At 48.9% G+C, this 12,569-nt stretch overlaps 1 protein-coding gene across 2 annotated transcripts in view; it reads left to right on the forward strand.

Annotated features, from left to right (window-relative positions):
- The first annotated feature begins 394 nt into the window (after positions 1 to 394).
- The window catches only part of PIK3AP1 (phosphoinositide-3-kinase adaptor protein 1), an 87,917-nt gene continuing 75,742 nt past the window's right edge, over positions 395 to 12,569 (forward strand). Inside the window, exons 1-2 of one of the 2 annotated variants that reach the window (XM_084634079.1) lie at positions 395 to 463; positions 11,176 to 11,592. In XM_084634079.1, the coding sequence (XP_084490205.1) occupies positions 454 to 463; positions 11,176 to 11,592 (427 nt within the window). In that variant the 5' untranslated portion in view covers positions 395 to 453. Of the gene's footprint in view, positions 464 to 3,366; positions 3,638 to 11,175; positions 11,593 to 12,569 lie in introns of those variants that run through there. The other variant, XM_084634078.1, reaches the window with a different exon arrangement.

A 12,569-nucleotide genomic window follows, 5' to 3' on the forward strand; every position in this document is an offset into this window, starting at 1 on the left:
AACTAACATGGAGTGCTGCCACTGTAATGACAGAAAGCAGTCTTGCAGAGGTGGGAGGAAGAGAGATCGGAATCCAGCATTCTGGTTAGCACCAGCTGGGAGTCCTGAGTTAAGGTGGGATAGAGATGGAGGCAATAACTGTGATGCAGTGCCCCACAAAGTGAGGGGAATACCAGCTTACTAAACACCATCAGCTGGTGAGTAGGATTCAATGGCCCTTCTTTAGTTCCACTTTCATGGTCTTTAGCTCACTTGGATTCCACACATGCCCAGGTCACATTCCTTTCCTTTCCAATTGGCTTTTGGTTGCAGTGCATGCAAATCACAGAGGAGGAAAAGCCTCCCCTTCTTAAAAGGGGGAGATCAGGAGTGGCCAGAGTTAGTCAAGACTGAACAACATTAAAGCAGTCGTGTTTCCAAGGGGTCTTCTAGCGTGGGACTGGCTGATTCTTCATGGAGACAAGTGAGTAAGGAGGCAGATTTGGGTCAAGTAATTTATAAGGGAGGAAATGGTGGAACTGAGGCAGACGTACTTCATGCAAAGGGTAATAACTGACAGTTAGTGGGAGCTCAGTGTCAATAGGACTGCAGGAGACCAAGAATTCCTTCTGGAGCAGGTGACTAAGAACTTGGGATGGGTCCTTTTTAACTCTCCTGTTGTGGGGCAAAGTTAACTTTCCCTGCTTGCTGAACTTCTCCTAGAACCAAACATCTCCCAGGCAAGCAGACACATAGGAATTGCTAATTCCGTGCACTTTCCTGATTCCCCTGATTGCCCGTGAAGAACAGGGTTAGATGTTTAGTGTCCAGAAAAGAAAAGTTTCAGAGTAGCAGCCGTGTTAGTCTGTATTCGCAAAAAGAAAAGGAGTACTTATGGCACCTTAGAGACTAACCAATTTATTTGAGCATAAGCTTTCGTGAGCTACAGCTCACTTCATTGGATGCATTTTCCACTTTATGCATCTGATGAAGTGAGCTCTAGCTCACGAAAGCTCACGCTCAAATAAATTGGTTAATCTCTAAGGTGCCACAAGTCCTCCTTTTCTTTTTTCAGAAAAGAAAGGTGAGGAGAGTGATGTTTAAATGAGCGGCCAGTTCTGTTAATGAACTACAACCTGTCAACACATGAGGGAGCTCTTACCACTAGAAAGGAACATGCATCACTGCACTGGACTGAAAGGTATACAGGTCAACCGTACCCATGCAGGATATGGGGTTAGCAAATGCATACTCAAGAATTTAGCTGTAAATTGTGCGAGGGAAGGGGAGTGAATGTCGTAGTGTTCATGTACAAACTGCTCACTATTTCCTCTTCCTTGGGCCAGGATTATTCATTTGAAACAAAAACATATAACACTGGGCCTAATTAATTGCTGGCATAATCCCTCACCAGTAGAGTTCCACCCTGGGGGGCGGGTAGGTGTCTTTCTTCCTAAAGGGCTTTACAAACTGGAAGTGACTTCTGTCAGCTTGTAGATCTGCTTCTGAAACGCAGCCACTGCGGAGCTGAAACGGGACAGATGGTGCAATACTGCACAAGAGTTTAGGACTGGAAGGGAAGGAGAGTCTTGTGTCTGTTTAAAAGACCAGGGGCCATTTAGTCAGATACTAAGTCAAATCCAGGCCTAGTGTGAATGGGTGTGACTGCAGTGGCTTTGAGCTGCTTACTGTTAATCACAGGTCTGATGTGGCTGTTCCGTTCTTTCAGGGCTTGTCTTAGGGTCACTGCTCTTTGTAAACTTCTGATGGAGCTTCTCTGCCCGCTGAAATGATGACATTGGTAGACAGGCCAAGTGCACGTGCGTCTGAAGGACAAATTCTCCTCTATCCCCACAAGCAGGCCTGCTGCTTGCTGACTTCCTACCCTTACTTTCCCAAAACAGCCTGAATATAATGAGCCTGAATACTCAAAACATTCATCCTCTCCTGAGGCAAACCTGCAGGCTGATGAGAGAGAATTCTCCTTATTTGAGGAGAAACGTGTGCCCTATTTATATTCCCATCTTCCTTTCAGCTGCCGAACCCTTCCCATCCACACCTGTGACCCTATGCCTCATCATCCTCATGACGGGGTCACTCTGAGACAGGGGTGCTGGAACAATTTGTATGGTGGGGTGCTGAGAGCCATTAAACCAAACTGTAAACCCTGGATCTAATGGAAACCATTTCAAGCCATGGAGTGCTGCAGCACCCCCTGCACCCCTAGTTCCATGCTCTAAGAATCTGGTCAGATGGGGGAATCAGTGCTTCCATTGGAAACAAAATCCAAAGCAAAACTTTCTGTACACACGCAATGCCACTGCTGCTCTTCCCGGCACAGCACCACAAGGAAAGGGATGGGTACTGGGGTTTGTCAACCTGAGTCTTACTAGTTAAAATAAAGGGGTGATTTAAACCAGCTTAGTTAAACCAGTGCAGACCCCTGTATGGACCCTCTTATTTTGGGCAAAGAGTGACTTATATTGGTTTTGTTTGAACTGACCTCTCATTGACTTAAATTAAGGCCCAATCTACACTTAAAACTTGTTGGTCAGGGTGTTGAAAAAAAATCAAACCCAAATCCATTCCCCTCTGTGACCGAGCTCACAAAACCCCCAGTGTACCTGACGCTAGGCTGGCAGAAGAGGGTTCTGCTGGTTGGCATAGCGCACATTGTTCTGGGAGGTGGTGTTCCTAGACCCACTGAATTCCCCCTTCTGTTGGTGCATGTGTGACTACATGGTAGGGCTATGCTGGCATACATGTAGGGTAGATATAGCCTTGGTCAAAGTCAAATAGAGATCAGTTCAAACAAAAGCAGAATAAGCCACTCTTAACCCAGAACAAGGCATGTGCTGGTTTAACTAAACTGGCTTAAAGTGCCACCTTTAATTAAAGGATGCATATCGCTTTAGGCTCAGGCTGTTTCAGTTCAGGTATGCCTGGACACCTGCTTTCGGAAGAGGGCCCCTGTGTGAAATAAGTGCCCACACAGACGAGAACTGCACCAGGGAGGGTGGGAATTTACACCAGCTGAGTCCCCTTGGTTCCCCTCACTGTACAGACAAGGTCTCAGGAACACCGCTGACGGCAAAGGCTGGGATCTGCCCTCTTCGGGGAAGTCAGGAAGGGAGCCCTGGGGGCCCAGGCCGGCTGCGATGCCAGGGTAGTGCCAGGGCGGGGAAAGGCCCGGGGCTTGGTGAGGGTCTGTTGGTTCGCCAGGGGCAGTTTGAGGCTCCGTGCTGCGGAGGGAGGCCGGGAGGAGCGGCGGCGCTGCCTGCGGGGGCCGGCCGGGGCTGGGAGCGGGGCACCGAAGCAGCGAGTGGAGCGTGGCTGGCTGCGGGTGGAGCATTAGGGGGCTGTTGGGGGCTGCAGAGGAGCCGTCCGTGGCGCTCGGCCGCGCTCCCAGGGAAGGAGCCGGCGCTCAGGCCGTTCTGCCCCGCTGGGGCCGCGGCTGCAGCCAGGCGAGGCGAGGCGGGGCGGGCGCGGCGAGGGGAGGGCGGCAGCCCCCGGCGCTGCCTCGCGGAGGAAGTGGCCAGAGGAGGAAATTCCCACCAGGCTGCCGGGTGCAGCCAGCGTCCCGCGGCGGCAGCGCCCTGGCCTGGAGCCGCTGCCGGGGATGTGAAGGCGCCCAAGCCCCGGATCATGGCCAGCCCAGGTAGGTTGCCCGCACGGCCACCCCTGAGGCTCGGATCCCCGCCGGGAATCGCGCCCCCAGCCCGGACCATGCCGGGCTCCTGCCGGGCTCCCTCCCCGGGCGCGCTCCCCTCTGGACCCCCGGCGTCCGCGGCCTCCCCTACCCCCCGCTCGGGGGCGCTCACTGCGTAGGGGGAAGCGCCTGCCACTGCCCGGGCTTTCTAAGGACTCCCCATGCGGGACTGGCCCGGGCTGCCCGCCTCGTGCCCGCTAGCGGGAGGGAAAGCGGGGGGGGCATGGCTGCGTAGGTTCCCCGGCGGTGAGACCCCCCCGTGTGAGCGCTGGGCATCCCAGACTCTGGAGAATAGCTGGCTGCGCCCAGGACTGGCCGCTGCAACTGCTGCCTTCCGGCCAGCCCCTGTGCCCCAGGGATCTGCTGCTTGGAAGCTAGAGCCAGTGCCTACTTCATCCCCTGGCTCCCCCCACGGCCACCAGTGCTCTTCAAAGTTGGCCCCCTGGCCACAGGGCTCAGCTGGCGACGCTGTTGGAGTCAGAGGCCCTGGGCTGGGTCATGCAGGGTGAGTGAACTCCATCTCTGCACCCAAAAGGTCCACTGGCTAGCACTCAGCCCTTGCCTATTGTCTAGTTGCCCCCGATCGCTGTGGATTGACTGTGGGACTCGCCACCTGGGATGCTGTGAAGGCCAAAACTATAACTGGGTTCAAGAAAGAATGAGATAAGTTCACAGAGAATAGGTCCATCAGTAGCTGTTAGCCAGCATGGTCAGGGATGCAACCCCATGCTCTGGGTGCCCCTAACACTCTGCCTGCCAGAAGCTGGGACTGGGTGACAGGGGAAGGATTGAAATTGCCTTGTTCTGTTCATACTCTCTGAAGCATCTGGCACGTGCAAGGAGGCTAGATGGACCATTGGTCTGACCCAATATAGCCATGCTTATGTTAAGCAGTTTCATTGCATGCCACAGTTAATGCTGTCCAAAGGGAAGGAAAGAAGGGTGCAATTCATGTGGGGGCAGTGTTGGGAACAGCACCCATTGGATATTGCCTTGGGGAAGAAACCAAACTGTAACTCTTTCTCAGGCTACGTCTTCACTTCCAAAAAGTTTGCACAGCAAGATAAGTGCAGGTTATTAGCTAGCTCACTGTAATCCTGCTTCCTTTCCCCCAGCCTTTTTGGGCATGTCCCCACTGCACACTAAGCGCAGACTTTTACTCAGGTTTGAGCCCAAGCCCCCTTTTCGTCCATATACAAATCAGTCTGACTCGCCCTCAGGACCCGGGTCCAAAGACCCTGCTAGAGGGGTGGGTCAGAGCCTGAGTCCTGCTCAGACTCACGTCCAAGCCCTGTTATTTTGCAGTGTGGATGCAGCTCAAGCCACAGCCCTGAAACAGAAAGCCCGTGTAGTGCAGCATGGACACGTTAGCACAGCTCTGAGGCCCAAGCCCAGCAATTGTAAGCCCAGGTTTACATTCAGTGTGGACGCTCAAGCATAGGCTTGGGAAACACCAAGTCCACAAGCTTGCATCTGTGGTTACAATTGAGTTTAGAGAATCTGAGTGAAGCCCTACCCTTAGGCTATAGCTAAGTCAAAGTTGGTGGCTGCAGTGTAGGCAGGCAGATTTGTACTAGCCTTAATCTTGTTAGCACTGCTAAAAATTGCATGCAGACATGGCAGCATGGACCCCCGCAGGGGCTAGCAATGTGAGTGCTTATCTAGGGTTCCAGGCAAACTTCTACAGGCTGCTCTGAAGTCGGTTCTGCCAGACCTGCTATTTTAGCTGTGCTAGCTAGATTAAAGCTAGTGCTGCGTGAGCATGCCTACCCTGTCTCCGACTGCAGTGTAGACATACCCTTGCGCCTAAGCGGGGTTAATGTGTATCACACAGAATGAGTGAATTCATATTGATATGGGTAAGATGGAATGGTACACGTGGTGCAGTGTTTCCTCCACAGCATTACATGGGGGAGTGCAGTGTGTTGGGGCGCTTTACAGTACCACACCCCGTTCTGCCCTGTGGAATTGGGCAGGAGGGTTCCAGCCCATAACCCATGGCGGGTCCTCAAGATCTACCTTGCAACCCTCATAGATGGCCCAGGCCTTCACAAAGCTCCCTGGGCTCCTCCATGTCAGCCTGCTTCCCTCAGGCTGATGTCATGGGGCTATGCAATTTTTGCTAGCAGAGGCAATATTCACCCTGCTACTTCCCACTCTGAATGCGGCCGGCGGGGAGGAGGTGGGGAGAAGAGAGGTGCATAGTGCTGACTCAACGCTCCTAACCTCTGGGCATACTTCAAAGTGGAAAATCACCTAGGCAACACATCCATCCCCTTGCTTTGTCTCCCACAGTGCCCAGCCACATGGCAGGGCCTTCCATGGTGTCTTGATAAGCTTTCAGTGCCCATTAAATGCCTCTCTACTCCCATCCATGTGGCTGCCTTGTCTGTCATGATCCTCTGCACCAAACAGCTCAAGGTAGCCTATAACCTATCGTAGGCTGTGGTAGAAGAAAACTGATATCTCTCTGGTTAAGAAGTCTATGGCTAAAATTTAATGCCATTGGCTTAGGGTCATTGACTCCAATGGGAGCAGGATCTGGTCTTTGTTGTGTAAGCCTTCATTGCTGGCACTGAATGTGCAAGTTCCCCTTATTGCAGGGGAAATTACGTGTTTGTGCTTTTTCTCTCTTTCTCTAAAAGGGAAAAAACGTGCCATCTCAATGATGTGAAGCAACTTTAGTGTTTCACTGATGCATGTTTCCTTGTGATGTAAAAATAATTCAGACTGAGGTCTCAAGGGACAGGCAGGCAGATACCAAAAATTACTCTCTGTTCATTAAACAAAATCTGGTTCTAAGAGGAGATTTTCGGTGGCAAGCAGAACTGCTGTAGGGTCACACACTATCTAATGCCAATCTTACGTTCTTATCACTGAGATCTTGCTTACAAGGTTTTTATCTGGTTATTTTTTCAGCTATTTCCCCGTATTTTGCTTGTGACACTTGAAATAAAGTGCTGGTTTCCGGGTGCAGTAAACCTTTGATAACATGTTAGTTAATAATTATTGAGGCGATTAGTACTGAGACGGGTTGTTGCTTTGTTACGCAGTCCAACGAGAGAATGCATGCTTAGCTCCTGTACAACTTAAACCCAATAGGTCTGGGAAGTGCTGAGCACCTTAATTCCCATTTGCTCACTGGGAGATGAGAGTAGTCCGCAGCTCTTGGACGCGCTCTCACTCTGAAGGATTCGGACCTATTCATATTAATGTAATCTTTATATAATATATGCTATGGCTTCACTTGAAGTCACTGGCTACTCTTTTCAACAAGAGGAAAATTGGATCCTCTATCAAATACCAATATTTGATTCCCTGAAAAATATAATGGTTTTATTTATGCTTTCCATCCAGACAGATCCCAGAGCACTTCATCGACTCATAATACCTATGATGGGCCAAATGCAGCCATTGCTCTAGCTCCACTGAAATTAGTCAATTTATAGCATGGGTGAATTTGAGGAGTTCCCTCTCCTAGCCGTTGTTTAGACTGTGAGCTTCTTGAAGCAGGGACTCTATGTCTACACCACAAACGAAGGTGGGATTGGAGCAGGGGTCGGCATACCCCCACTAGCTTTGATCTAGCCAGCATGGGTAACAATAGCAATTAAGACGTGGCAGCACAGACCCTGGTGCGGACCCTGGATACGTACCTAGAGTCCCCGGTCGGCTTAAACATAGGCAGTTTGCCCGTGCTGCCGCATCCTCACTACCATTCTTATCCATGCCAGCTAGATCAAAGCCAATGGGGGTATGTGTACCACATTTTAATCACACCTTCATTTGCAATGTAGATTTATTCTGTCTCTGCACAGTGCCTAATGCAATGGGACTCCAATCTCAGCTGGGGCTTTCAGGCTAATTTATAGTCTTAATCAAAACAACAAGGAGTCCAGTGGCACCTTAAAGACTAACAGATTTATTTGGGCATAAGCTTTCGTGGGTAAAAAACCACTTAGGTGCCACCGGACTCCTTGTTGTTTTTGTGGATACAGACTAACACGGCTACTCCCTGATACTTATAATCTTATCATGCAAAATGGAATGACGTTGCAATGCAGTGTGTTTTACAGGGTAGACATTAAATGGGGGTAACGTCAGCTCAAATTTGGCACAAAGCTTATATCTTGTACATGTAAGCTCTTGCAAAACCTATGACAAGTGGACATCTTTCCATGAAATGAAAATAAGCTTAGAAAACGAATATGCTCCTGCAGTGATTGCAGTGCTGCTGAACATGGGTTGGAGCTATCAGAGTGTCTTTCTATAAAGTAAAAGAAAACAGCTTTTTGTTCTCTCAGTTGAGCAATGCAGAAATTAAACAGTACCAGAAGCATAAACAAGACTTCAAAGTTCTTTAATTTTATCATAATCTAAGGTAGGGAAATGAATTTGTTCAAAATGAGAATTAAAAACACGTACGGTCTACTCTCTTTTTACATCATGCAAACTAACCTGTGGAACTCACTGCCAACACATGAGGATAGGAGCTTACTAGGAGAAAAGAGCTAGATCTGTAACTGTGGATTTCCTTATTAAGGCACAGCTCATAATTGTTGCCTTGTGCCTGGAAGCATGAGGGTTTATATTCCTTGAGTGTTTACTTTAACAGATGTTGGGCGTGTTAGCTCACCTTATGATCAGGTTATGCCATATCTTCCCATTCCTTGCACTTTTCTCTTGCACTGGCTGGTGCTTTTCAATGGCTATTAGCCAGGATGGGCAGGGATGGTGTCCCTAGCCTCTGTTTACCAGAAGCTGGGAATGAGCGACAGAGGATGGGATCACTTAATGATTACCAGTTCCGTTCCTTCCCTCTGGGTCACTGTCAGAAGAGAGGATACTGGGCTATATGGACCTTTGGTCTGGCCCAATGTGGCTTTTCTTATGTGCTTGATGCTTCAGAACTAGGTACTGGGCCAAACGGACACAGGTTGGATCCAGTGTAGTAAGTTCTGTGTTTTCCCACTGGCAAGAAGGGGAAGTGAGTGAAAGGTAGGGATGGTTGCTGCTGACGTCTTAACTGACTATTTCTAGACTGCTTGAGGTTTAGTTTTCTTTAAAATAGTCACATCTCCTGACTTAAGAATGTCTATAAACAGAGTGCTAAAGCATTGATTATAACACAAGGGGATTTCCTTGGTTCTGTTTCTCTGTGGACCAACACTTACATGTTCAACACCTCCATCCCACTGACGCTAAACAAGTTAACGTTTTGCAGCCTTGGTTCAGAGGTGGAGAGCTTGTGGAATCCATACATTCGTTACCCTAGCACAGGTCGGTTAGGGGGAAAGGGAGGCTGGCGAGGAGAATTATGGCTGTGCAGGGCACAGTTGACATGTACTCACCAACAGGTGTAATGTGCCTCCCTGCGAAGCTGCTCACCACAGTGCAATGGTCACAAGCTATGCCCCCTCTGTAGAGGTAAATGGTGCTAATAGAGCTAGTAGCCTGAATGTACTGGCTATCAAATTATGACTGCATCTTGTGCACAAGTGCTAGAGGAAGGAGGCTCCCTGTTCCCTTGTGTCCTTGCACTGGTGCAGCCTCAAAATGCTCGCACAACTTAAAAGTCACAGGAAGGTTTTGCAGTGTTTTCTAAAGACAGTCAGATTCCGGCTTTGCTCATCTGGGAGTTTGTTCCAAAGTTAGATCCTATCAACTAAGAATGTCCCCAGCTCTCATATGCTTTGGGATCTGCATCTTCCCAGAGAAATGCAGCTGTCCGAGTAGTTCATTTATAACTCTGTCTTCATTGTAGCTGGGGCATGATTCATTAATTGTTTGAATCTAATGGCTGCTGCTTCGGCCACTGCTAGAGCCTGTCTGCAGACTCAGGAAACCATCACTGCACTGGTTAAACTTGGGTCACTCTGTCACACCTCATTTCTCAGCCATAAGGGTTAGAATCAACTTCAATTTAGAAGAAAAATAATGGTTTGTCTGTCATTGCATGACTGGGACGCACAGACTGAGGCATTTGTCTGCCTTAATTCAGCCCTCCGCACAAGCCATGATGAAGGCCCTGCATACTTTGGCCAGCTGAACCTAATTTCTGCTGCAAGGCTCCTGGCTTCAGCAGCACAGTGGAACCTTCTGAGGCTGCTTAATTTTGATTTGATATTAATGAATTAAATGTGGACATTTAACTTTTGCAGTCACCTGTCTTGATAAATTCCCACTTACAGTGTCCCCAGATGACCAGAAGTTTTGCTTAACGAAACCAGAGATTGACACCTAGTTTTTGATAAAAGCTTTTTTACTTTTTCCTGATGGGGGTGAGTGCTTTGGGGGTTTGGACACATTGAGAGGCAGGTTGGGAGCATAGGAAAGGCCGATTAGGAGAAACATCCAGCTAAAATGAACAGCACTGAAACTAACAATGAAAACTGAACTGTAATCTTCACGTTTTAGAGTCAGTGCCCCGTTTTGGTGAATGGGGAAGTTCATACTTTAAGGATCTCTTTGGACGTGGGGACATAACACTGCATCGGTTCACTTTGGCTCACCCTTCAAGATTTTCCTCACAATCAGGAGTGCTTATATTCTAGAACACGCATATGAAACAAATAGTGGAGAGGCATGGGCTCTCCTGAAATAGGAGGCTTTGGCTGTAATACTGACAGATGCTTTGGAGCTGCCAGAAGGCTGAGTTTTAGGGTTTGCTATGTCGATTCCTTCTCTCCATGCACAGGGACTTAATCTGCCAAACTTCAGGCAAAAAGCTTCCTTTGTGGAAGTTAAAGGAGAGGAGGTCAAACCTGGGCTTGCAGAGGAGAGGATCTGAAGCCTGAACTATGGGGTTGCTGTTGTGGCTCCGTACTGCAGGCTCTGGGGGACGGAGCTGACTCATTTCAGCTACACACACATGCACATGCCGCCCAGGCGTCTGCATGGTGCTAAGAAGTGAGCAAATGCCTGGCCCCCATGAAGACCCTGGTAGCTTCCCGTAAGTCTTGAGACACCTTGTCTGAATAAAGGTCTTTCTTTTTTTAGGTGTGCTCTATTTAGTGCTGACTCCTTCTCCTGAGCATTTAACTTCTAGGGCACACTTACAAATTTGCAAAATCCCTGTCATCAATTTGAATTCAGTTTTCACCCAAAGGGGGACTTTTTTCCCCCCATTAGACTCTTTAACCCCTCCTTCCCCAATCTGAAAATTTCCACCCGTGACTTGTCTCACTCAAAACAGGACCGGAAATCCCCCTCTCCCCTGCAAGGGTGACTTGAGAGAATGGAAGAGCTACTACTCAGATTTTAGAACAGGAAATGCAAGTACAAGTTTAGCTATCCTTACAGCTGCTCTGTGAATGCAAATGCCACTTGTTCATTCTCTCTGCATCTGCTCTCCTAATGTCCCATCAGGTTCTGCTCGTTTCGCAAATTAGAAGACACGAGAATTTGCTTCTCTGCTCCAAAACTGAGGTAAGATTTTGGCTGCAGAGCTTAAAACTTCTCTCTGCTTTCACCTTTCATCTGCACAGGGGGCGCTGGGGGATGCAACGTGCTGATTGTATATGCCAGGGATGCCAGTGAATGGTGTCAGTACCTTCAAAACCTCTTCCTGTCATGCCGGCATGTCCGAAAGCAGCGGGTTCTGAGCTACGAAGTGGAGTACGGGGCTGCTGTTCCCTCTGAGGAGTTCGACCGATTCAGCAGCAGCCGATGCATCATTGTGTTGCTGTCTGCCGAGCTGGTGCAGAACTTTTACCTCCCTGACGTCCTTTCAAGCCTGCAGGAAGCATTGAGGCCGCCGCACAAAGTGGTCAAGCTGTTCTGCGGAGCGGCGGATTGTGACGACTATTCCGGGTTTTTCAGGGACTGGGCCCAGTGGAAAGAGCTCACCTATGATGATGAGCCAGATGCCTACATTGCAACGGTCAAGAAGGCTATTTCAGAAGGTAAGGTGGCAGGCTGGGATTCATGTTTCTTTGGTTCATAGAATCATAGAATATCAGGGTTGGAAGGGACCTCAGGAGGTCATCTAGTCCAATCCCCTGGTTGGGGGAAGGGTGCATGTTATTACTGATCCCTCTTTGGAGCTGGTCACACATTCTGAAATATAAAAATAAAGCCTGGCCTATAATCCTCTATAGGTTTGGGAGCTCTCTGGTCCCCTTTTCCTCCGCCCCACCCACCAGCTCAATGTCACGAGGGACACCCAACAATCTGCAAAGCATTTTGGAATTTGGCTGGCATCTTAGCTCTTGATATTTGAGGGTTGCCTGTGTCATGGGATGTGCTGCCGAATGTTTGGGAAGCTAACATGTCTTCAGAGCTCTGCCCATTCTGCACTGCAGTGAGACTGACCCAGGCGCATAACAAATTGAAGGCTGTTCCGTTAGGTTACCTTGTCCCTCCTACAGGAGCCAGTGTATGATTGTCCCCTACAGCAGGGGAGGGCCACATCACCCTAAGCACCATCTTGTGTGGGCCAAACAGAGTCTATATATTTTAATAAGATTTAAAGTTACCTGTATCGATTTATATTTTAAGTTCAGCTTGTTTCGTATGTGTTTAGATAGGTTGTTTCTGTGTACAGTATTGTCTGTTTACACCCTTGTGTAAACTAAAATGATGTACACATGCCAACAAAAAGTTAATGAATTGGCCGTTAGTATATTGTGTTGAAGCAGGCCAGGGGCCTTGTGAAATACTCCGTGTGTGGCCTGCGGGCTGTAGGTTAGGCACCCCTGCTCTACAGTATATTGTTCAGTACTCTCCTTGAAATCATAGGTGCAGCAGCATTGGAAAAGCTGGGCAATAGAGAAGATGGCAGGACTGGCTACAAATCCACTGCAGGTGTATTTAGCATGGTCATAGCAGTTCAAAATTGCACCTTGATGCCTCTGGCACTATATTGAGGCAAGCAGTCTGA

The sequence above is a fragment of the Lepidochelys olivacea genome (genome assembly GCF_965140295.1).
Source record: "Lepidochelys olivacea isolate rLepOli2 genome assembly, chromosome: 7".
In the NCBI taxonomy this organism is placed as follows: domain Eukaryota; kingdom Metazoa; phylum Chordata; order Testudines; family Cheloniidae; genus Lepidochelys; species Lepidochelys olivacea.